Below are 25,593 nucleotides of genomic sequence, written 5' to 3' on the forward strand. Positions count from 1 at the left end.
ATAACAGCTTTTTATTAATTTTAAATCGGTTAAATTCGAATATATAATTTTATATATTTATGTATAATTTTTTGAACGATTTAGGCATTTTGATCAAAAATGATTTTGATTATATATCTTATTTGGGAAAAACCGTGTGGCATGAAAACAATTTTCATAATTAAATGGTTGCGAGTACTGCTTGATTGCGATTATTGTTCGCTTGTGGTTACTATTTGGCTTGCAAATTCTGATTGGTTGTGATGCGGTTTGGATGAATCAATACTGTGAACTTAAATGCATTGATGTGTTTACATGAATTGGTTGTGTACTGTTCTATGGTTCATGTAAATTTCGATATAGCGTTGGTAGTAAGGACCAGGTAATACCGTATTTATTTCATTTAAATCGTTAAATATGAGTTCGAAACGTTTATTATTCTTAGTAATTTTCTGACATAAATTTATTGTTAGCAGTTTATATGGATGTTGTACACAACGGATGTCTATGCGATTCTACCCCCTATATGCCTTATAGGAGTACAAGTTTGGCTTGTTCGCACTCCTATGATCTGCTTTCAAATCATAGAGTGGCACTTGCCAGACTGTGTAATGCAGCAATTCGGGCTAAGGCAACAGATCCCTTGTCTAGCTCAAACAATTTACGACCCCGACAATCATCATTTGGATCTACACGACTATGATCAACGCTGCAGTCATCAAATCAATTGGCGCACTAAGTGCGAGTGTACCTTCTAGATATGGCGACACAAATTGGACAATGTCGTCTACATACTTAGGGAGCTTCCACTCCCTACGCGTACACCTCCACTTGCAAAAGAAAAATATAATGACTGACATCGGTCCATCACGATTTGCTGCATGAGCAGATCCGCTAGTTTACACATAACAGTGGTGAGTGAGAGTGAAAAAATTACTAAACGCAAGCAAGGAACATACTGGTTTTTTTATCATTAACTTATTGGTGCTTTCAAAACATATTTTGTTATAGGAGCACATGATAGGGAGCATCTACTTATCAGACTGTGTCCCGACATGTCCTGCTAGACCGATTGCATAGATGTGTATGTAGTTTGTGGCTAAGGAAACTCGTCGATCGATTCATAGCATTTACCAGTACACCATACTAGCTGAAGGCTTTGCAGTCTATCCGATATAAGACACAAATTATCACGGTCAGTTACTTCATCTCGAATGCACTTAAGGAACCATGACCATGTGCACATACTCGCCTCCTCAAAGATGGCAAATGCTACAGGAAATATTTGTGAATTTGCATCAAGGACCGTTGCAATTAACAACTTACCTTTATATTTTTCATACAAGTGTGTTCCATCCACACAGAGAATTGGAGGACAATGAAGAAATCCCTCTATTGATGCTGCAAATGACCAAAACACACATGTCAAAACAACAGCATTGTTAGCATTAGGGATTTCTGTACACGCCCACTTCACCTTTGTACCAGGATTTGTTTCACACATAGCATGCATCCCCTTTGGAAGCATTTGATATGAAATATCACAGTCTCCAAACACCTTTGCAACTGCCATTTTCTTCCTGAGCCATACCTTTCAGTAGGATACATGGTATTGGTACTTTGACCTCAAGTGTGCTTGCAAAGCTGAAATGGAAGCACCAGTGTCACTTTTGATAATTTCTACGATTTCATTTGCAATTAAGTTAGACTTCAGTTGCGAGTGGTCTTGTGAGAGAGTCTCTTTTATGCATATGTGTGGCCCTCTATATTGTGTAATTTCAAACAGCACATGTTTTCTATGTTGAGTTGCACACAACCGCCAAGCACAGCTCTCGTCTGCATTGCACCTAACCATCCACGTTGTTGGGGTGGATTACACCACCTTAAAGTTGTGGTGTATTTGCGCATGATGGACACACACAGAGTGAATGAAGTCATCCTTCGTGTCAAAAATCAAACATTTCCTAAATTTTGAGACACCATCCCATCGAGTGCCCTCAAGTGAACTTTCAACTTTAGTTCTGATATGATCGGCTTCGACATCAACCATATACGCTTACGGCGACACGTCACGTACCTTTCTATGACCGACAAGTGTGTTCTGAGGTGGCATCAGGGGTTCTTCATGCTGAATCCCATAATCATTCTGTCCACCAGCTTCATCTACCCCTACGTCCCCGCCTATTCAAAATCATGTTGTACATCCTCTTCTTCCTCCAATTCACGGTCACAGTCCATATCAGGTTACATTGGCTGGATCATGTATGCCCCCCTTTCATTCACAACAATAGGTTGAACCATTTGGAAGTCTAGACTGGACACAACTTCAATTGAACTTCGGTCATGCCTATGCTCTGTTGATGGTTGTACTTCGTGATAATAATTGCTTCCCACATTAAATCCTTGCAAATTAGCCTCTTCACGTCGAAGTTCTGTTGATAAGAACTCCGACTAAAATGATGTACCGGGGACGCCATTCAAATCTAATGCCGCAGTGACCTGTGAAAGGTGATCAAATAGTCTACTCGTCTCACCAGTATCATATTCGGTATGTGGTTGAGAATGGATAAATGCTCCCTCTGCAAAGTTGGGGCTCCGCCCATACTACTACTTCGAGGAATGTGTTTAACAAAAATCTCAACTACATATACGTTCGAACACGAACTTTGTGGGTCCAACACATTTAGGACATCTGCATCATTTTTTATTGGGACGTCGATGTACAACAAATTTTCACCACCCCCTCGTTGCGGATATCTCGATATATACTCATTTGGATCAATATCTAATCCTTCATATATTTTGCATTTCAAACTTTCTAACTTCATCCTCTTTCGAACTCGAATGACTTTTGTTGGCCCACTGCTGTGCTCAATACCAATCAATCCATGAACTATCTCACCGTCAATGTATAATAAGACCGTAATTTTGTTAGCTGATGAATTTGACGTCATTATGACTTTTCAAAAATAGAGTTTATCTGCAAGGCATGGTAAAGGAGGTTGGACGATCAAGGAAGAAGAATGAAATGAAAGAAGAGAAACGATGAGTGATAGTGAGTGATAATGAGAAATTGATCAGCGAATATATAAGGGAGTGACGTTACCAAACCAATTTTTGGAAAGTCAATTTTAATCTGTTTACATAACCAACTTTTGAAAAGTCAATTTTAATCTGTTTACATACACGCGCGTGCATGCATGTAGAAGCGGGTGAAATTAATTTTTTAATACACGATTTTCCAAAAGTCCATTTGGAGACTTTATACCTAGTTCATATACAAAAACATGCAACCGTCCCATCCCCTTACAAAATAAATAAATAAATTTCTGACATCCCTTAAAAAGAAAATTGTCAGCGCACGTCATCTCTCTCTCTCTCTCTCCCACGCGTGTCGGTCCCACCCCCTTTTTACTTTTTGTTTTCTCCCATTTCTCCCCTCATTAATGCCTTGACACGCCCTCCCCTCCCTCCTTGAGTCTCCCACGTGTGAGCAGCACACCGCCCTTTTTTGTTTTAATTGCCACTGACAATGATGACTGACGACTGACACCATGACTAACGACGACGACGACTAATGACGATGCTGAAATTTTTTATTATTATTTTAAATTCTTAACCGATAAGTCGGTACATTTGTGTAAATTTTCCCATTTTTCTGCATATATGTATTTTTTATTTTTTTTAATAATATTTTTGTAAAAAAGTCGCCTGTATGCCATTTTTCGCCCAAATCCCCCTCTCAACAATGCCCAACCAAAAACAATGTAAAACTTCCCGTGAGAAGAATTTAAGTATTGACGTCCAAGCCGATTCCTACGGCTCGGACACATTCGGACTAATCTCCAAGTCAAGCGCCGATGGTCTCTGTTGCAAATTACCAAACTACCATTCATCGCCTTACAAATTTTGCCCCCATCACTGGGGCCATTTTTGTCCGTCTAATGAATCCTTATCCCTCGCTCTAAATCCTCTCCGATTATAGCGGCTCGCGCACGCGGTTCCCTTGCGGCAAGAAAAGAGACGATGCAGTCGTCTAAGATGCGCCGGAAAGTCGCGCCGGTAACGGCGGACGGCGTCGACTCCGCCGACAAGTTGGATCAGCACCTCCTCTCCTCCGCCATCTGCAACAACGAAGACCTTAGTCCCTTCATACGCAAAGCTTTTGCCTCCGGCAAGCCGGAGACCCTTCTCCATCACCTCCGCCACTTCACTCGATCCAAAGAGTCTGAAATCGAAGAAGTCTGCAAGGCTCACTATCAGGACTTCATCATGGCCGTCGACGACCTCCGATCTCTCCTCTCCGACGTCGATTCCCTCAAGTCGTCTCTCTCCAATTCCAACTCCAAACTGCAGTCCGTCGCCGGTCCTCTCCTTTCCTCTCTCGACGCCTTCGTGGAGGCTCGAAACGTAAGCCAGAACATTGCCCTCGCACTTGAATCGGTTCAGACATGCGTTCGCCTCATTGAGTTTTGCGCGAGAGCGAACGTCCATCTCTCGAGTAACAATTTTTACATGGCCTTGAAGTGTGCGGACTTGATCGAGAGAGATTTTCTCGATAAAACGCCGTTGTATACCGTTCGGAAGATGCTTGAGAGGCATATCCCGGCGATTCGATTGTATATCGAAAGGAGGATCAGCAAGGAGTTCGGTGACTGGCTGGTGGATATCCGTATTGTGAGCCGCAATCTAGGACAGCTTGCGATTGGACAAGCATCGTCGGCGAGGCAGAGAGAGGAGGATCTTCGGATGAAGCAACGGCAAGCCGAGGAACAGAGCCGACTCAGTTTGAGAGATTGTGTTTATGCTTTGCAAGAAGACGATGATGACGAACTTGGAGGAATTGGAGTTGAAGGTAAGGATGCTTACGGAAACAACAATGGTAATGGTGCGTTAGGGTTTGATTTGACTCCACTGTACAGGGCTTATCACATACATCAGACGTTGGGGCTTGAGGATCGATTTAAACAGTACTATTTTGAGAACAGGAAGCTTCAATTGACCTCAGACTTTCAGGTATCGTCAATGACTCCTTTCCTTGAATCTCACCAAACTTTTTTCGCACAAATTGCTGGGTTTTTTATTGTTGAAGATCGGATTTTGAGGACTGGTGGTGGTTTGATTTCCAAGATGGAAGTTGAGAATTTGTGGGAAACTGCTGTTAGTAAGATGTGTTCCGTGTTAGAGGATCAGTTCTCTAGGATGCAGACTGCAAATCACCTGCTGCTTATAAAGGACTATGTGAGTTTGCTCAGTGTAACTTTGCGTAGGTATGGGTACTTAGTTGATGCTTTGCTTGATGTTTTAAGCAAGCATAGAGATAAGTACCATGAACTATTGTTGTCAGATTGTCGCAAACAGATTGCAGAAGCACTTGCCGCTGATAAATTTGAACAAATGTTGATGAAGAAAGAGTATGAATATTCTATGAATGTTTTGTCATTTCAGATACAAACATCAGACATAACACCCGCATTTCCTTATGTTGCACCTTTTTCATCTACAGTGCCTGATTGTTGCCGCATTGTGCGATCCTTTATTGAGGATTCTGTGAGTTTCATGTCATATGGTGGGCAGCTTGATTTCTACGATGTTGTCAAGAAGTATCTTGATAGGCTTTTGAGTGAGGTTTTGGATGAAGCTTTGTTGAAGCTTATTAACTCATCTGTTCATGGAGTGTCCCAGGCAATGCAGGTTGCGGCAAATATGGCTGTCTTGGAGCGTGCTTGTGATTTCTTCTTTCGTCATGCTGCACAGCTTTCAGGCATCCCTTTGAGAATAGCAGAGAGAGGTAGGAGGCAGTTTCCTCTGAACAATGCCCGTGATGCCGCAGAAGTTACACTCTCTGGCTTGCTTAAAACTAAGGTTGATGGATTTATGACATTGATTGAGAATGTTAATTGGATGGTTGATGAACCTCTGCAGAATGGAAACGAATATGTGAATGAGGTGATTATATATTTGGAAACTCTGGTTTCAACAGCACAGCAGATATTGCCCGCCCAAGTTCTTAAAAGAGTTCTGCATGATGTTCTTTCTCATATATCGGAAAAGATAGTAGGGGCTCTAGTTGGGGATTCAGTTAAGAGATTCAATGTAAATGCTATTATGGGGATTGACCCGGATATTCGGTTGTTGGAATCATTTGTGGATAATCAGGCTCCTCTTTTCTCAGATTTGGAGTTAAGTCAGTTGAAAACAGCACTTGCTGAGCCAAGACAATTGATTAACTTGCTACTAAGCAATCATCCCGAAAATTTTTTGAATCCAGTAATCAGGGAGAGGAGTTACAATACTTTGGACTACAGGAAAGTAATGATAATTTCAGAGAAATTAAGGGATCCTTCTGATCGGCTATTTGGATCATTTGGAGGAAGGAGTCTTAAGCAAAATCCAAAAAAGAAATCTCTGGATGCTCTGATTAAAAGACTTAAGGATGTGAGCTGATTTGGTACAGATTTGCATCTTCAACCCATGTTCTTTCTCCATTATATATGCTTATTTATTCTGATTAGCACCAACTATGGTAGTCTTTTCTAACTTTATGTGCTGCTGATATTTACTTCAATTGCCATCTTTTATTGTATCATAGGATGTGCAATTTTCATTTGTTTGAATCATTATTAATTTTTTTTTTTTAAAATTGAATGATGTATGAATTCTTTTAAACCATCGTAATGATTTTGCTTTTCATTGTAACTGCATGCCATTAGCAGACTTAATAAGACAAGTACAATGCTAATTATTCTATGCTGGCACTAATATTAGCTTTCAGTATTTTTTCTGAAATTGCAGTTTTATCTGCCCCGCATATACAACTGTTTTCAACCTTCTTGACTTTAATAAAATAAAATAAAAATTCCCTTTCAGTATTTTTCTGAAATTGTAGTTTTATTGTTTTTGGTTCCTTTTCCTTTGCTGCGACCTCTTCATAATTTAACCTTTCTCCACTTATGGTGTTATTTTAAATGAAGAATTCAAAAATATAGTTTCGGTGGGGCCTGGAGGTTGTTTCAGTGGAGCTTTTGTTTTTTCCTTTTTCTTCAAGCCAAGCATGCATGGATATGACATTTTGAATGACTTCACTTTTTACAGAGTTGTTTAAATTTACTTCTTTTATTGCAAGACGATGTATGGATTGATGAGCACTCTTGACTAATAGAATAAGCTATGAAGATGAAAAGAATTAGCTTAACATGGAAAAAGTACGGAACATGGAAAATTTGAAAAGTATAAAAATGCAAGAAAGTGAAGCTATACAAAGAGCGTATAATAATTTGTATACTAGACTAGATGCAAAAGAAGGGAAAAGAGTCCTATTCAAACTTGCTAGAGCTAAAGAAAGAAAGAGCAAGGATTTAGTTAATGTAAAATGTATACAAAATGAGGATGATAGTGTCTGGGTTCAATAAGAAGACATTAAAGAAAGATAATGAAGTTACTTTAATAAGCTATTTAATGAAAACCAAGGCTTAAACTTAGAATTGACAAATAAGATAAAAACTTAAAACTTGAGATTTGTTCATGAGATTAAAGTTACTGAAGTTATGTTTGCATTAAAAAATGAAGACTGGAAAACTATAGAATGGACATCCCTATTGAAGTTTGGAAATGCTTGGGTGATAATAGAATTATTTAGTTAACCAATTTATTTGACACCATTATAAGAACTTAGAAAATGTTGGATGAGGAGGAAACACACTTTAAATACCTATATATTAAAAAATAAAGGAGATATTCATAATTGTTATAATTATTGTGGAATTAAACTTTTGAATCATGAAATTGTGGGAAAAGGTACTTGACAAAGATTAAGGCTGAAAATAAGTTTCATTTTATGCTTGGGAGATTGACTACAAAAGCTATATATCTTTTGAAAAGATAATAGAAAAATTTAAGGGAAAGAAGTTTTTATTGAGTTAGAGAAGCATATGATAAGGTACTTAGATAAGTTATATGGTCGATTCTAGAAAAAAAAAAGTATGTTGTAGGTATGCTGAACTAACAATATCATATGTTGTAGGTATGCTGAACTACCAATATCATATGTTTGTAGGTATGCTGAACTACCAATATCATTAAATATATATATTATGGGGGTAATGACTAGCGTTAGGATCACAAGTTAACAGTCATGAGTATTTCTGATCATATAAAGTATACATTGAGGATCTTCTTTGAGGCCGTATGATTTTGCATTAATGATGGATGAACTTACTATGAGTATCCAAAATGAGGTTGTGTATGTTGTTAGCAGATGATAGTATCTTCATTCATAAAATTCAGGGTGGAGTTAAGTTTGAATTACGGAGAGAAGCTTTAGAAATATATGTTTTAGGATAAGCAGATAAAAACATACTATATAAAATGTAATTTCTGTCATAGTAAGATGATATTGGAGAAAAGATTGAACTTGATGGTCAAGGAACTAAATGCACTAGTAGATTTCAATACCTTAGATCTATTATGCAAGCTAAAGAAGAAATCGAAAATGTAATGCATAGAGTTAAAGCGAGTTAGGAAGAATGGAGAAGTACTTCAGGCATGTTGTGTGATCGTATAGAATATCCTAAAATTGAAAGTAATGTTTTATAGGATGGCAATAAGACCAGTTTTGCTATATGGATTAGGATGTTGTAGAAATGAGAATGTTAACAGCCCTCAAATTGTTAGATAAAATTGCATAAGGTGGAGTAAATTGGCAAAAAAGGATTTACGTAGCCAACCTCACTTAGTTGGAGTTAAGGCTTGGTATTTTGTTTTTTAGTTGTGGATATATTTGTCAAGAGCAGTAACCAGCAGATGTATGTAAGCTGTCATTTTTATTGGGGTTGATTATCCATCCACAATGCGAGATAACAAGGCTTGGTACGTTGTTGTCGTAGTTGTGGATATATTTTTCTAAGTCAATAACCAGCAGGTGTATGTAAGCCGTCATTTCTAGTTGGCTTGATTATCCATACACAAGGCTAGATAATAAGGACTTCGCATATACAAAAATGTGTGGCTAAGGTGAAATTTTCATAAGGTAGCATTTTATTAATTTTATTTATTGTAGTTAAGAAGGGCAGGAATCTAGGACAACTGTAAGATAGCCGTGAAAGAGGAATGTTTCTAGTAAGAGGGATGTTCAGTCGTCGTTGTTTAAGGCGCTAACACAACCACGAGGCAAAGTTGAAGACATTGGTTGCTTTTGATGGGTTATGATGACCAAATGGCATCTTCATTGCTAACATGGCAGGGGACAAAACATTGGTGATGGTGCTGATGGATTGAAAACTAAGGTAGTGTTTGGGAGCATGGATTTTGGAGCATGGATTTGGATTCGTGTAGATTTGGATAAATTTCAATATAATTTTATAATACATTTTATCTAAAATCTATTATAAATTTAAATCGAAGGCTTCTCCAAACATAGGGTAAGTTTATTCCAGTAAATTTGCTAGCTCAATAACAATTTGCATGGTTCACATAGGATGAGATGGCACCTAATCTTACAATAATTATTTGTAGTATTCTTGTTGAAGGTTGGCCTTCTCAACTTGGCAATATTCTGTTACTCAGACCCTTGGCAAATAATATTGGATGGATGAATTTTCTCAGCTTTGCTTTTCCAAAGCCTTATTGAATGTAATGTTGCAAACTTGATATATGTTATGCTTTTCTAAGGGGGCTTTTAGTCTAGAAATTTTTCTATCTAGGGCTTCTTCCTAAAATTAATTTTTGGACAACTTCATTTAAGAGCAGTCATCATCACTTTCACCAATGTTTTTTTGGTTTAGAAATTTGTTTTTTATCAAGTTTTTTTTTTTTTTTTGTGTGTAGAAATACCAGACATTGTGGGTGCCTTTGCTGCATTGGCAAGAGGGTGGAAAGCTGTCTTGGAGGGGCTGGTAGAGGAGCAAGGCATCACTGAAATCTCCTTCGGCTGCAACAGAGTGAGCAATTGCTGATACTGCCCCTTAGTTAGACCAACCCTGGAATCTGAGTCCTCTTCTTGATCAATAATGGCAGAGTTAGCAAAAGAGGTGGATGATTTCCCCTTGTTGAAGAACTTGTGCCCGGGGGGGTACTCGTGAAGTTTGTAGCATTTCTCAGCTACATGACCACTCATATGGCAATGTGTACAGGTTGGTGGCTCGGCATTTCCTGCCTTAAAACAGTTTTCTAGAGAGTGACCTGGTTGATGACAATGGGTACAATAGGGGCAGTCTCGTTTAGGGGGCTGTCCAGGCTTGGGATTTGGCTTGAAGGTGGGATGGAATTTCTTGGTTGTTAAGGCCATCGAATCAGGAGAGGGACAACTACTCAGCATGAGATTTTGCCTCTCCTGTTGCTGGATCATGGAAAGGACTTTACCAACAGAGGGTAGGGGATCAATGAGCATGATTTGGTCCCTTGAATTGGTGTATGAATCACTTAGGCCCATCAATAACTGTATCACACAGTTCCTATGATTTGTATTCAAAAGGATCTTTAATTTTCCACAGCTACAGTCAGGCAATGGATCAAACACATTTAGTTCATCCCAAAGTGATTTCACTTTCCCATTATAAACACTTACTGAATCTTGCTCTTGTTGCAGTCCTGCTAGTGCCTTCTTAAGCTGAAAAGTCCATGAACCATTTTGTTGAGTAAAGCGCTCCTTCAGCTCATTCCAGATCACGAAAGCTTCATCCAAAAGAGCAATGCTAGACTTAATTGATGGAGAAATAGAGTTCTGTATCCAGGAAGTCACAAAGTCATTGCAACGTTCCCAGGCTTCGAGTAAAGGGTCGTCTGGATTGGTGGGTTTGGAAATCTCGCCACTAATAAATCCCAACTTGTTCTTGGCTTCTAAGAGCTCCTTGCATAGCCCTGGACCAAGTGGTATAATTGTCAACAGTGAGAAGTTGAGGAACAAGAGAAACAGGTGGGTTGTCCCCATTGTCAAGCCGACAAGGGTTAGTGACATCATTGAAATTGAGAAAACGATTTGAAGAAGAATTATTGGCAGAAATTTCTGTAGTCGTAGTTGCTAAGTTTCACTGCTCTGATACCATGTAAGAAAATGGCAAGGAGAATTTTGGAAGAAAATTTGGAAAGGAAGGTTCAGGTGTGAGAAGAACTGGGGAGTCTTCTTCATTGAATACTTTGCCTTTACAAAGAATGAGTATATGTAGTACTCTGTACAGCCTTCCTCACGAGCAAAAGGCATATTTACAGCAGAGCAAAAAGAATATTTACAGCTCTGCACATAACAAACTCTACTAACTATACACCTCAGGAAAGGACAAACAAAAAATTAACTGCAAAAAATACATAAAAACCTACGGCTAGCCTTTATCTTGTAAACTGAGACGATGACCATCTTGTAAAATAACTTCATCACTAAATGAATCAGTAATCATCAGCTTATGATCATGGAGAGCATAATCATCACCATCATTTACCAATATTTCTCTTTCTTGATGCCCCTGAAATCATCAATTGGATTTTTAGGATGCCCTAAATGCGGAAGTCTGTTCCTCAATTAACCACCCGTGTTGTGTGTAACACTATTAGGTTTAGCTATGTCTAAGTTTGATGACCGTGGAACTATGGAAGCGGCCAAAACATCTTTGACTATGGTCTTGCCTAGATAATAAACTTTCTTACAAAAAAGTGAAAGAGAGGTTTTACCAGATCTCTGGTGCATAGGAATGAAATGGAATAAGGTAGTGGGATTGAATTTATCACCTAATTTCATGTTCACCATTCAACCTCCGTTTCATTCCCTTCTTTCTTTGCAAACCAAACATGATGTAAGTAGCTTAGTCGTTGGGTAGTATTTTTGAGTCCAGCATATTTATCCATTATCATGCTTGCATCCTGTGAAAGATTGGGTTGAGCTGGATGATGGCGTGGAGGTGGGTGTAATGAGAAGGCTTGCTCAATTATTTGGGTAGTATGGTAACTGCATTACAAACATGTCAAACCCCAAGGCTGCTGATTAGGATACAGATAAATTAAAGAGGTGAAGAGTCGGGTGGCAAATCCTTTTATACTTGCATATCCTTACAATTTATTTATAATGTAGTTTAATGACCTGGATAAATGTAGCTGCAACTTATAGCAGCTGTGGAAGGCCGTTACTTCTAAATGTTTGATTTCAGTCGCCTCTCAAAAGCTGTGAGTCGTTGCAAGCTGAGACCCTCAGCATGTTTTCTGACATACACTTCTTTTGTCACTTCAAAAAAGATTCTTCATGGATAATTCATGAAGTTAATCTCTTGCACCTTGAAGATTTGTAGAGTTTCATTTCTTCAGTTTGCTGTCAGTTTACTTCGGGTCCTGAGCTTTGAATTCTTTGTATTCAAGTTCATTGATCATCTGTTTTTAGCGCAAATGCTGACATAATGTGTGTACAGCCATTTGTGTAGCTTTTAATTTAATTTTAATTTGGGTAAAAGATGCTAACCCCCCTTGATGTGTGGCAAAATGATGTAGAGCACCCTCACCCCACTCCCCACCCCACCCCCCTGATGATTTCAAAAAATTATCTAGACTTCCCTCATGATTTTATAAAAATATGTAGACCTCTCTTCAGGTTTTGAAATTCCCACCAACTTCCTTGAGGTTTTCTAAAAGATGCAGACTTGAAATTTTGCAAAAAGAAAATCTCAGGGAGAGGTTTAAGTATCTCAAAATTCAACGTGAATGGTGGTCCGTGGGATTTTTAAGACATTGGGGTAGGTCTATGTCTTTTTGCTGAACCTGTGGACGTTCATGAAATTTTTGAAAATCTCAGGAAAGGTCTAGTTTGTTTACTAAAAAGAAGTCAATGTCTTCTGCTCATTTAACTTCTTGGTTCTTGAGCTTAGTCATCTGCGCCTTTTTTTCCCATTCCTGCAGTTTGCTTGCACATTGCCTCGAAGGGGCAAGCCTACTCTCTGTCCCAATGACCCCAATTCCTTGGAATCTCTGGGGTGGATTTAATCTGGCCTTCCCATTTGGGGGGTAGGAAATGAACTACTAAACCCAAGGTCGGGTTCCTCTCAGCTGTTGTAATGGCATTCAGATGACTCTGTGCTGCTCCCTTATGTCTGGCTTACTCTCTGGTTCTTGTTTTCTTCACTCTTAGGATTTGGTATACTTCCATATGGGCACAATATTATATTTTCTTGCGATGAGAGGTCTGCCTATGATACCGTGAGGCCAACTTGAATGACATGAAGTTTCTTGTAATCTTTATAGCAGACTGATTTACATTTAATGACAGTTACAAAAACTTCGTTTTAGTCTTTTAGAAAGTTTTGCAGTTTCATTGTAGGATACAATTATTATTTATTAAATGCATGGTAGAGCTGAGAATTGTGAAGCTGATGCCAGAAACTTAGGTATTAACAAATGTGTGAGAATATGAGCAACTGTGATGCCTGAGCATACAAATTGTAGGAAGAGGTTTTTTATACCATGAGATGAGTTTACCCAAGTTAATTTCTAGCCCTTAGCAGTGATGAGTAGATAAAGTTTTGGTCATACTGCTTCAGTTGGCTTGGCTTAGCTGTAGAGTTCTATTTTGTTGAAAAGAGGCCATGACTTGGTCACTGTTGGCTTAGGCTGGTGACTGGCCTGTGGATTTGATGGCACAATTGCAAAGCTACTGAAAAAATAACCTTAAACCAGTGACTTTAGTTTGTGAGAAACTTTATGGAGCTTGGAAAGAAAAGGGAAATAAAGAGCAACTCATTTGTTTTTATATTTTCTTTCTCTATTAGATATGATCACAAACGAAGTTTTTTTTTTTTTTAATATGATTAAAAAAAATTAAGAAAATTAAATACTAATGATGTATAATAAAATCAAAATTTTGTATATAAATTTTGTGTACTTTTTTTTTTTATTTTTTTTATAATTAAACATGAAAATGAGGATTTATTGATATATATTTTTTTTCTTTTCCAAATATCTTTTGAGTTCTAAATGAGCTATGATAGTGATGAGCAATAAAATAGAAACATACGTGTAAAGAGTGAGCTGGTAGCCATAAACATTGCTTATGGGCATTTTTAGCTCAAAAAGGCCTTAAGCCATTGCCAAGCAGCCAAAAAAAAATTATACATGAAAACATGGTTGCAAGAATTGGGTTTCCATTTCTTTTAGGATCGGTTTGGATCAAGTATTTTATGTGGGAAAAGGAAAGGAAAGAAAAATGATGAGGGAATTTATTTATTTTTTAAATATTTTTCTTATTTATTAAATACTATAAAAAAATTAAATATTAATTATGTGTAAGATTAAATTTGTATTTATAGTTATTATTTTTTTTTTTCATTTTCTTTGCTAACCAAAAGAATTTCATGATATTTTTACTTTCTTTACGTAATATTTTTTGAGTTTCAAATGGAGTCTCACCAAAGAAGTCTTTTTAAAAACGAGTCAATAAACATTGTTTGGGAGCATTATTTCATTTCCATTAGTAATTATTTGTTACTAGTAGTTGATCAATATATAGAATTATTAATTATTTTATATTCTTTATTTTTCTTAAAAAAACATTGCATGTTGTAGAATAAGTGAAGGATAAGTGGCTTATATAAGCTTTTACTTTTAGGTGATGTTAGTGTTTGTTCATATATATTGATCAGTTAATAATAAATAGTATTGATCAAAATGGATATGTATAATATACACTGAGCATACCCAGGCAAGGGGAAGACAAGCTCCCAATTAGAGAATCAAATCAAAACTAGACAATAACTAGATACAGATCAACCTGGGCATACCCAAGGGCCAAGAGGCCAAATGAAAAAGAACAATCGAAAGCAAAAACAAGCATTCCAAAACTCAATCAAAGGAGTACAGTCCAAATTTATCATAAACGACTCTATAAGTGTGACTCTGAATCACCTTAAACAGCACCTCTAGTTCAACTGATTTGCCTTCAAACTTCCTTTTGTTCCTGAAATGTTAAATACACAATAATAGTCAAGCAAATCTTCTTTCCAATAGATTTGATTCCTGTGCCCTTTGCCTCCTTATGCAACCACTTCAAAGCAGCTTTCAGTTCTAGTGAACCCCATCCAGTATCGGATAAGATCCCACACAATTTTAGAAAATTTACATCTAAAAAAGGTATAATCAATAGTCTAAGTATCAGTTCTACAAAATACACAGTTCTAGTCAACTCCTTCAACAAGCAGTTTATCACTTGTAAAAAATTTCCTTTTTATTCCCAACCATAATGTGAAAGCATGTTTAGGCAAGTTACCACATTTTCAAATCTCTTTGTGCCACGTGATTTTGTTACCCTTGTTCCTCCACTAATTGTAAATTTTTGAAGAACAATATGATCATCTACAACCCACTGATTAAACAAACTGTCTGCAGCCACATGACCCACAACTCATATATATTAATCCTATATTTGGGAGAAGTCTTGAATTTGAATTTGTATGGATTTAAATAAAATTTAATGTAAAATTGTATTAAATTTTTGTTACGCTTATAGATAAAAAAAATAATTAAAAAATTGCTAGCCCAACTTTTGGATCAAATTAATTTGAAGCTCTTGTTACTAATCCTTTATAATTTTATTTTATTTAATCTAAAATTACCAAAGTATACGAATCTCCTTAGATTCACATACGTGATTGCTTTGGTTTGACTGTTAGGCTCCAAGAGTGCTAGGAAGCTCACCAATTGCATATTTGGCACACAGGAAGTAAAATGAAATTACGCTAAGATGGAATTAAATTCATTCATTATCTGCATACAAATTTTTGTTTCGTACCATTCTATTCTTACCTCCCTTATTCCATTGCACAAGCTAAATACAACGTAATTGTTTCTTATGTAAAGAGGTTTTGTTTTTTTTTTTCACCATTCTTGTTTTTGACAAAAAGAAATTTCAGCATGATGAGTCATACGCCTCTCTTGCTCATCAAAATATCATTTAAAATTGGTGACAACATGCTATTTGGTCATAGTACACCCAAGACATATCTACGACATCCATGATATACACAGGCCAAGCACCTGATGTTGCCCTTGTTTCTGAATTATTGAGGCTCCACATGGTGTCCTCTTCAAATTACAAATGAGAGGAGAATCAAAGGTTGTCTTCCTTTTTCCACTTTGCAGCTAAATATTCTCTCTTAAAACCCTAAACCTAAATTAATAGCCTAACTACTTGTAGCTTTGTGTGGACTCTTGTGTTTCCATTTTGCTACATCTTCATAAAACCACAAATCTTTTTTCTCTTATATATATAATGGTGAGACTCCAGCTATCAATGAGCCCTTATGACCCCTTGGTGTGACACCAACCACCTCGGAGTGGCGCCCCCCTTAGAGTGCACCCCTCATGATTAAGTCGGATGCAGTTTACAACTTCTTTGCCTTTATGTCGGACATTCGTTTGATTATTCATTCTAGGACGCATGTTGGAATTGATCCCTAGTTGTGGGTAGGTTGGGCCGATCACCAAGTGTATCAACTCGCACTCGAACCTGCAATCCTTCGCAAACCTTCTCAATGCTTACCACGACTCCATGCCCGTGGGGCATACAATCACAAATCTTGTTCGATGATATGATGAATGTTGACAAAAGAGAGTTAGGCTTCCCATGGCTCCAAATTTTCTTCAAATTCAACAACTATGTATATTGAGAAATAAGAACCTTTGAATATAACAATAAATTTTTGTTTTACTTTTTTTTTTTTTGTAGTGGAGGTAGGCTATTAATTTATGTAGGCGTAGCATTTTTTGTTTTGGCAAAAGGTGTTGGGTTCACTTACACCACTACCCATTAAATAGATTTTTACTATTCCATAACTTAATGTGATTTATAATAAATAAACAAATTGCTCGTGTAAGTTATGTGCCTTAGTCCTTAAAGTTTGTTTGAGTATAATTTCTAACTGCGTCATTATTATAATCACTTTTAGAACCCAACCGTTCATCTCTTCACATTTTAGTTTGAAGATTGATGATTCCAGAGCCTTGCTAGCTCGACTAAAACAAATTGTTGGTGCAGAGAACCAAAGCCAAAGAGATTATGACTTAATATTCAATTTATACATAATAGTCAACATGTTGCTTTAAAGACACTGTACAGAGGTTTACGAGAGGGGGAAAAAAATTAGGAGCCACGGGTTACTAATATTCCCTCCACTAAAATCATACCACGTGTAGTTGTACAGGGTCACATTGTTTATGTGGTACAATTTTGGTAAAGGATTTTAGTACAAGGAAACATGATATACTCGTGGAATAAACTGTTGTTTTCTGTCCCACATTGCTAGAAAAGTTTCACATTAGTAGAAAAGTTGTTTTGAATTTTTTCTTTGTTTATCCCACATTGGTGAAAAGTGTTTTTTGGATTTAAGGTTTAAGTTATATAAAGAGTTCAACTCTCCATTTGTAAAACACAACTCAAAGTTGTACTTTGTCAAGAAGTAGTGAATTGATCGTCAGCGTCTGAGGACGTAGGTAATTTTATACCGAACCTCGTTAAATTCTTGTCTTATTCTTTTTACTATTTTTTTATTATTAGTTTCTGCATTGTTTTAGTTTCTTATATATTTAATAGTATTAGTTGTAATATTGGTACTTGGCACAAGTGGGGTGCCCGACACAACAATTGGTATCAGAGTTAGGTTGAATAGTGTCGATACGAAGGTGTTCCTCTGTTAGGATCCTTGATTCCACATTTAATGCCTAAGAAAGACCTTGTCTAAGCAAGTGCTCAGAGACCATTGTAGTTCAGTCGCTCCCTAGATGTCGGCCTGGTCAAAGTGGAATTTCATAGGATAAAACATAGTAGACATAGTTGGTATGTACTATTCATCCTAGGTCTTTTGCTTTATTGGTTGCTATTGAATATATAAAAGATGACAGAAACTAGTGCAACAATAGAAGAAACTCTATCCACACAAACTCCAACCCCTTCGGCTTCGACATCATCGTCAAAGACGATAGCTAATGCTTGGTTTGAGGTGGAGAAATTTGATGGTACCAATAATTTTGTTATGTGGCAATATAAGGTGATAGACATCCTGTATCAGCAAGAATTGGATATTGCTTTGGATGATAAACCAGTGGATATGGGTGACAGAGATTGGGAAAAGATCAATCGTTAGGCATGTGGTACGATTCGTTTTTGTCTCGCAAAAAATCAGAAATATTGTGTTATGAGAGAGAAATCTGCAAAGAAATTGTGGAAGACATTGGAAGATACATTTATGACCAAGAGTCTAGAAAATCGGCTCTATTTGAAAAAAAAAAAAAATTGTTTCGCTTCTAGTATCAACCAAGTATTTTAATTAATGACCACATAAATGCTTTCAATAAAATTTTGGCCAATTTGTTAAATTTGGATGTAAAGGTGAAAAATGAGGATAAAGTCATATTGTTACTGAATTCTCTCCCTGTTGATTATAAACATCTGACCACCACTTTATTGTATGGGAAAAATAAAGTTACTTTTGATATTGTTTGTACTGCATTGATTAGTACTGAATGCAAAACAAAAGGATCAGAGGGTTCATAAAGAAACAATAGAAACACTAACAATAAAGGGACGTTCTCAAAGTCATAAGCCTGGAATGAGGAGTAAATCTCATGGGAGGAGTAAATCTTATGGGAGACCTGCTAAAGATGAATGCGCCTTTTGTCATGAAATAGGGCATTGGAAGAAAGATTGTCCTAAATTACAGCAAAAAAATAAGTGCAAAACACATTATAATGCCAATATAGTCAATGATGATGGAAGTGAGTTAGATTTTTCTCTTGTTAGAACATCTTCGCCACATTATTTTGGTGAGTGGATTTTGGATTCTGGTTGTTCCTATCACATGTGTCCCAATAGGGAATGATTTTCTAATTTTGAAGAATTAGATGGCGGGGTTGTTTTTATGGGAAATGATAATACCTGTCAAACAACTGGAATATGATCAATATAGTTGAAATGTTGAGATGGAACTAATAAAACCTTGGCTGATGTTAGGTACGTTCCAAGTCTAAATAAAAATCTGATTTCATTTGGTGCCTTAGAACCTAAAGGGTTGACTATCACTTTGAAAGATGGGACCTTAAAAATTAAATCAGGTGCGCTGGTGGTGATGAAAGAAATAAGAAAAATAATTTGTATTATTTACAAGGCAGTACAGTTATTAACTTAGCAACTATTGTTTTTGAGAAAAATGCAGGTTCAAATATGACCAGCTTATGGCATATGCGATTGGCACATGCAAGAGAAAAATATTTACAACAATTAGCTAAGTGAGGTTTATTAAAGGGTGTAAAGGTGTGCAAACTTGAATTTTGTGAGCATTGTATTCTGGGAAAACAAACTAAAGTGAGTTATTAGCTCAGCAGCTATTGTTTCTAAGAAAAATGCAGATTCAAATACAATCAAGTTATGGCATATGCGATTGGCACATGCAGAAGAAAAATCTTTACAATAATTAGCTAAGCGAGGTTTATTGAGGGTGCAAAGGTGTGCAAACTTGAATTTTGTGAGCACTGTATTCTGGGAAAACAGACGATAGTGAAATTTGACACTGCAATCCATTAGACTGAAGGTATTTTAGACTACATCCATACAGATGTATGGGGTCCCACAAAAACGGCTTCATTGGGTGGTATGCATTATTTTGTCACTTTTGTTGATGAATTTTTCCATGAGAGTTTGGGTGTATTCTATGAAGCATAAAAATGAAGTGTGTGATATTTTCCTTAAGTGGAAAAAATTAGTTAAAACTCAAACTAGTAAAAAGATTAAACGACTCAGATCAAATAATGGTGGTGAATACAGGAGTGACCCATTTATAAAGGTATGTTAGGATGAAGGTATTACTCGACACTTCACAGTTAGAGATACACCACAGGAGAATGGGGTGGTAGAGCACATGAATCAGACTTTGCTGGAGAAAATTCGATGTATGTTGCTTAATGCTGGGTTAGACAAAAGGTTTTTGGCTGAGGCTGTTAGATATGTGTGTCATATCATCAACCGTCAATCATCATCTACAATAGGGGCAAAAACACCTTATGAGGTATGGTTTGGAAAGTCTACTAGTGATTATGATTCTTTACATGTTTTTGGTACTATGACTTATTATCATGTTAAAGAATCTAAATTGGATCCAAGAGTCAAGAAAGCAATATTCTTGGGGATAAGTGCAGGAGTCAAAAGATAACGTCTTTGGTGTTTAGAGACGAAAAATAATGATTTTAAGCAGGGATGTGACTTTTGATGAACTTGCGATGATGAAGAAAATAATATGCAAGGAGTCATGAGTTAAAAGAAGATCAGTGGTACTCAACAACAGGTGGAGGTTGAGATAATTTTGGGAAACCCAGTGAGAAATGAGACTAACAAGGTAACCCTCCAGTTACCATGGGGAATAGTGTACAAGAAGAGGAGATTTCCATGCGAAAATCTTCACAGCAACAAGAATCAATTGTTTTTAAGAGGTCAAGACGAGAAATTAGAAAACTTGCTCAGTATACTAATATGGTGGCCTATGCACTTTCAGTTGTAGATGATGGTGTTCCTTGCACTTTCAAATAAGTAAGGAGGAACTCTGAATCAGACAAGTGGAAAAGAGCGATGAATGAAGAAATGTAGTCTCTTCATCAGAATTAGACTTGGGAGCTAGCCCAACTACCCAAGGGTAAGAAAGCAGTTGGTTGCAAATGGGTTTATATAAAGAAAGAAAGATTTCCAGATACAAATAATGTTCGCTTCAAAACTAGATTGGTAGGGGCTACGCACAGAAGGAAGACATTGATTATAATGAGGTATTTTCTCCAGTTGTTAAACATTCTTCCATTCGAATTTTGTTGGATTTGGTAGTACAATTTGATCTTGAACTAGTTCAATTTAATACAAAAACTACATTTTTACATGATGATTTGGAAGAGGAAATCCATATGACTCGGCCAGATGGATTTCAGGTTTCTAGAAACTAAAATTGGGTATGTAAACTTGTTAAATCGTTGTATGGTTCAAAACAGCCTCCAAGATAGTGGTACAAACGATTTCATCAGTTTACGATGGGTCAGAAGTACGTTAAAAATAAATATGATCATTGTGTTTATTTTCGTAGACTAAAAAGTGGATCTTTTATATATCTACTTTTGTATGTTGATAGCTTCAAAGAACAGGGAATTAATCAACAAGTTGAAAATTCAGTTAAATCAAGAGTTTGAAGAAACTTGGCATGGAGATTCGCATAGATAGAATAAGAGGAAGAGTTAGTTTGTCTCAGAAACAATATTTGAAGAAGGTAGTACAAAGTTTTGGTATGTCTGAGCAGTCAAAACCAGTAAGCACTCCTCTTGCTCCTCATTTCAAATTTAGTGTAGATTTATCTCCTAAATCAGACGAGGAATGTTAGTATATGTCACAGGTTCCTTATGCAAGTGTTGTTGGTAGTCTGATGTATACAATGGTTTGTACTAAACCTGATATTTCACAAGTTGTTAGTATGGTGAGTAGGTATATGCATGATCCTGGTAAAGGACATTGGCAAGCTGTGAAATGGATTTTGAGATATACTATGAATACGATTGATGTCGGTATACTATTTGAGAAAAATAATACTATTGATCGACGTATTGTTGGATATGTAGATTCTGATTTTGTAGGTGATTTGGATAAACCTCGATCAACTACTGGATATGTTTTTACATTTGCTAATGGTCCAATGAGTAGGAGGTTTACCTTACAGTCTACCATTGCCTTGTCTACAACAGAAGCAGAGTACATGGCAACTTCAGAGGCTGTTAAGGAAGCTATTTGGTTGCAGGGTTTACTTGAAAATTTGGGAGTTGTTCAGAAGCACATTGTCGTGTTCTGTGATAGACAGAGTGCTATTCATTTGGCAAAAAACCAAGTCTACCATGCACGAACGAAGTACATCGATGTTCGGTTTCATTTTATGTGGGATATTATTGATGGAGGCAAGATACTTTTTCAGAAGATTACTACAGCTAAAAATCTCGCATATATGTTGACCAAGATTATGACAATAATTAAGTTCAAACATTGTTTAGACTTAATCAATATCCTGCATGTTTGAATATTCTTGGAAGGCGCCGACGATGTGGAACTCCAGAGAATGTTGGTGACTAAAAAATTTGTTAAATTTATTGTCAAGGTGGAGATTTGTTGTTTTTTGTCCCACAATGGTAGAAAAGTTTCACATTGGTAGAAAAGTTGTTTTGAATTTTTTCTTTGTTTGTCCCACATTGGTGAGAAGTGTTTTTTGAACTTGAGGTTGAAGTTATATAAAGATCTCAACTCTTCATTTATAAACCACACATCAAAGTTGTACTTTATCAAAAAGTAGTAGATTGATTGTCGGTGCCCGAGGACATAGGTAATTTTATACTAAATCTCGTTAAATTCTTGTCTTGTTCTTTTTACTGTTTTTTATTATTAGTTTGTGCATTGCTCTAGTTTCTTATATATTCAATAGCATTGGTTGTAGTATTGGTGTTTGACACAAGTAGGGTGCTCGACGCAACATAAACAACTAAGAAATAATTTATTACAGAAGATGATGAAGGCTCTCTAGTATAGAGATAAGTCGGAGCTGTAGAGGAATAAACAAAGAGAAAGACTAGATTACAAAGAGGACTCATAAATTTGATTCTTTGTTTTGCTTTTGAAAATTAAAATAAAATTAAACTATAAAAAAATTCTTATATTTGACTTTGACCCCACACTCTCTTTTGAGTGGGGCAAATTGTAGAGACCCAAACTGTAATAAGCTGGGTCCGTCGACGAAGGAGTCTCGTTCATCGACGAAGTCCTTCAGAGCCTCGTCGATGAATTTCAAAGCCTCGTCGATGAGCAAATACCGAGCAGGTCAGAGAAATATCCAGAATTTGGGCTCGGAGACGAAGGGATGGCTTCGTTGACGAGCTGTGTGGTGGATTCGTTGATGAAGACGCCGCCTCATCGATTGGTCAATGGCCCTATAAATATCCATTTTAGTTGCTTTGAAGCTAAGTTTGCTTCCAAAATCTCTCTCTCTCTCTCTACCAACAAAATTTCTCTCTCTCTCTAAGATTCTTTGTCATTCGACACCTGTTTCTAAAAATGGAAGTTCCTACAGGGATCAGAGGAGGAAGTTCTACAACTTTAACGGATCGGATTGTTATTTTGAGGATTTTTGCATTTTCCCAAAAATTGGGGTAAGGATCTGATTTTAATTTCGATTGAATATTTGGATAGTAGTCGAAATTATAGTAAGATTATATTTTGTGATTTTTAGGTTTCGAGGATCCCGGGTTGTCAATTTGGAGCATTTTCGTACGCAGTTTCATTTCAAGTTTAAGGTAAGGAGAAATTGATTACAACAGCATTTTTGGAAAATTAAACCGCTAAAAAGCTAGTTTATATTTATATGTATAATTTAACTGCTTATTTGCTAATTTCTATCGAGTAGAAATGCCAATTTTACGGTTTTGGTAAAAACGAGGATTTTGGCGTATGATCTCCAAATCTTACGAAAATCACTTATTTACATATATATTGTAATAGGAGATGCTTGAATCCCTTACTTTTCCTTTTAAATGATGTTTACTAGATTTATATTAATTAGCAGATTTCTAGACTAAACTCGTGTGATATATGTTGAAACGGAAATGTATGAATTTTCTATACTATTGATATAGATTATGGGAATGGAGTTCCAATTTGTTATACTGAGTATGTTGAAAAGGAAATGTATGAATTTTCTATACTATTGATATAGATTATGGGAACGGAGTTCCAATTTGTTATACTGAACATGTGGAAAACAAAGGCCGGTGATACACTAAGCTATATCAGTAAACAAAAAGGGGTAAACAGAGTGGATAGGCACCGGTTTGAACCCAATGTGATTATCTGAATTTGCGAAAATAATGGAATTGCACAGGTTACTATATTTTGCTATAAATTGTATATATGATACTAGAACCACAACTTGTGACCAAAAGAAGTTGAAAGAAACTTCAATAAAAGGGGTTGAAAGATACTCCAGTTCGGGAGTTGAAATAAACTCCTAGGGCTAAGTACCGTTGCTGGCAGTACAGTGCAACCATACATGAGAAATAAGTATGGGTACGTTAGATGGTCAACTTGCGAGGAGTTAGTAAGCTGCTAGTGAAAATAAACCAAGGGGCGGTTGGACTATAAAAGATGCTCGGCTTTGTCTGCACAAACATTACACTGTCAGAGGCAATCAGTGCACAACTCGTGCCACGGGGTAAATAGGAAAATTGTCATAACAAGCTGGAGGTGTTCTAATAATCATATGCATGATTTAAATACTTGATGTGCAAATAAATGTTATATGTTACAGTATTGTAAACAAATGTTTCAAACGTATGATTTTATATGAAAATGTGCATATATGCAGTCACACACTGTTGTAACACTTTCTTCCTTACTGAAAGGTGTCTCACCCTATTATACAACCTTTGTTTTCAGGTCCATCAGTATGTCAGTCCTAGTAGCTAAAGGGATTGGGGAGATTGTATTTTGGTTTAGCTTACTTAAGCAATTCGAATCATGTATTAAACTTAGATGAAGGTCCTTTATGGAGGATTGTAATAATAGGATTTATTCTATGTCTGGATTTATGTACTTGTGGATTTATTAGTAAGCTCTGGTATAAGTCTAGTAGAAATTCCAATGAATGTTTATGTTTTTCCGCAACATTTACATTGTAATTATGTATAGTTTACACCCATAGGTCCCTGTTTAGGGCGGGTTATCTATGTATCTTGAACAGGTACAGGTATTTTGTAATTGGGTTAACGGTGTTGGTCTGTATAAATGGCTGGGTCATTACAGTTGATATCAGAAACATAGCCAGTCGGAAGTATGATTTGATTCATGCTGCCTGGTTAGGAATATGTGCAAAACTTTGGATTTGCTAGTTTTGATAGTCTAGAATATACCAGAGTATAGGACAAGGATAAGACCTTAGATTTTGCTTTGTATATCTAGATACGAAAAATTCATCGATAAACTTCTGTGTTTTCCTAGATCAGTCGAAAGGTTCAGAAAATCACTGCAATCCATTAACGATTTCGTTTCCTAGTATAAGGGTAGAATTCGAGTTTGAATGACAATTTCAAATTAATGGATTACGTCAATATTGGGGATATGAATTTAAGGGATTGAGTTTATAACATGATAGTATCAGTCGAATCTTAGGCTATTACCTTTCTTGATGGATTCTTGTAATTGTTTTCAGGATAAAATCTAGGGATATCACTGCCAACATTGGAGGTAGTTGTAGTGAGGGTGCCGGCTCTAAGGCTAGTAATGATTCCACTAGTGTATTGCGTGACTTCGCACAGCAACTTATGGTTGAGGTAGTGCGGACGAATAGGGGGCAGGATCGTCCTACGACTGAGTTGGATTACTCCATCGAGCAGTTCACCAGGTTGAAGCCCTCGGCTTTTGTGGGAAGCGCAGATCCAGTTCGTGCTGAGAATTGGATCCAGGAGATCGAGAAGATCCTAGGCATGTTGAACTGCATTGAGAAAAAGTCACCTTCACCACATTCAAGTTGGCAGGGGAGGCTGAGAGGTGGTGGGTGTCTATAAAGCAGATGGAAGAGCATCAACCTATACCAATAG

General features: G+C 36.8%; 1 protein-coding gene across 2 annotated transcripts; it reads left to right on the forward strand.

Moving 5' to 3' along the window:
* Positions 1-3,891: 3,891 nt before the first annotated feature.
* On the forward strand, positions 3,892-11,239 carry LOC131166347 (exocyst complex component SEC15B-like). 2 transcript variants are annotated; one of them, XR_009139793.1, is made up of 3 exons: positions 3,916-6,430; positions 9,805-10,109; positions 10,565-11,239. XR_009139793.1 is itself a non-coding variant. In XM_058124813.1 (2 exons), the coding sequence occupies exon 1, from the start codon at positions 4,006-4,008 to the stop codon at positions 6,424-6,426; it is 2,421 nt and encodes an 806-aa protein (XP_057980796.1). In that variant the 5' UTR covers positions 3,892-4,005; the 3' UTR covers positions 6,427-6,430; positions 9,805-11,239. The 2 variants fall into 2 exon arrangements, 1 of the variants encoding a protein (XP_057980796.1); XM_058124813.1 differs by having other exon boundaries at positions 3,892-6,430; positions 9,805-11,239.
* The last annotated feature ends 14,354 nt before the right edge of the window (positions 11,240-25,593 follow it).

This window comes from Malania oleifera, chromosome 10 (genome assembly GCF_029873635.1).
Source record: "Malania oleifera isolate guangnan ecotype guangnan chromosome 10, ASM2987363v1, whole genome shotgun sequence".
NCBI lineage: Eukaryota > Viridiplantae > Streptophyta > Magnoliopsida > Santalales > Ximeniaceae > Malania > Malania oleifera.

What these genes read in the sequence shown, in the direction of transcription:
- LOC131166347 (XM_058124813.1), top strand. Translation starts at nt 4,006, where the DNA reads ATGCAGTCGTCTAAGATGCGCCGGAAAGTCGCGCCGGTAACGGCGGAC.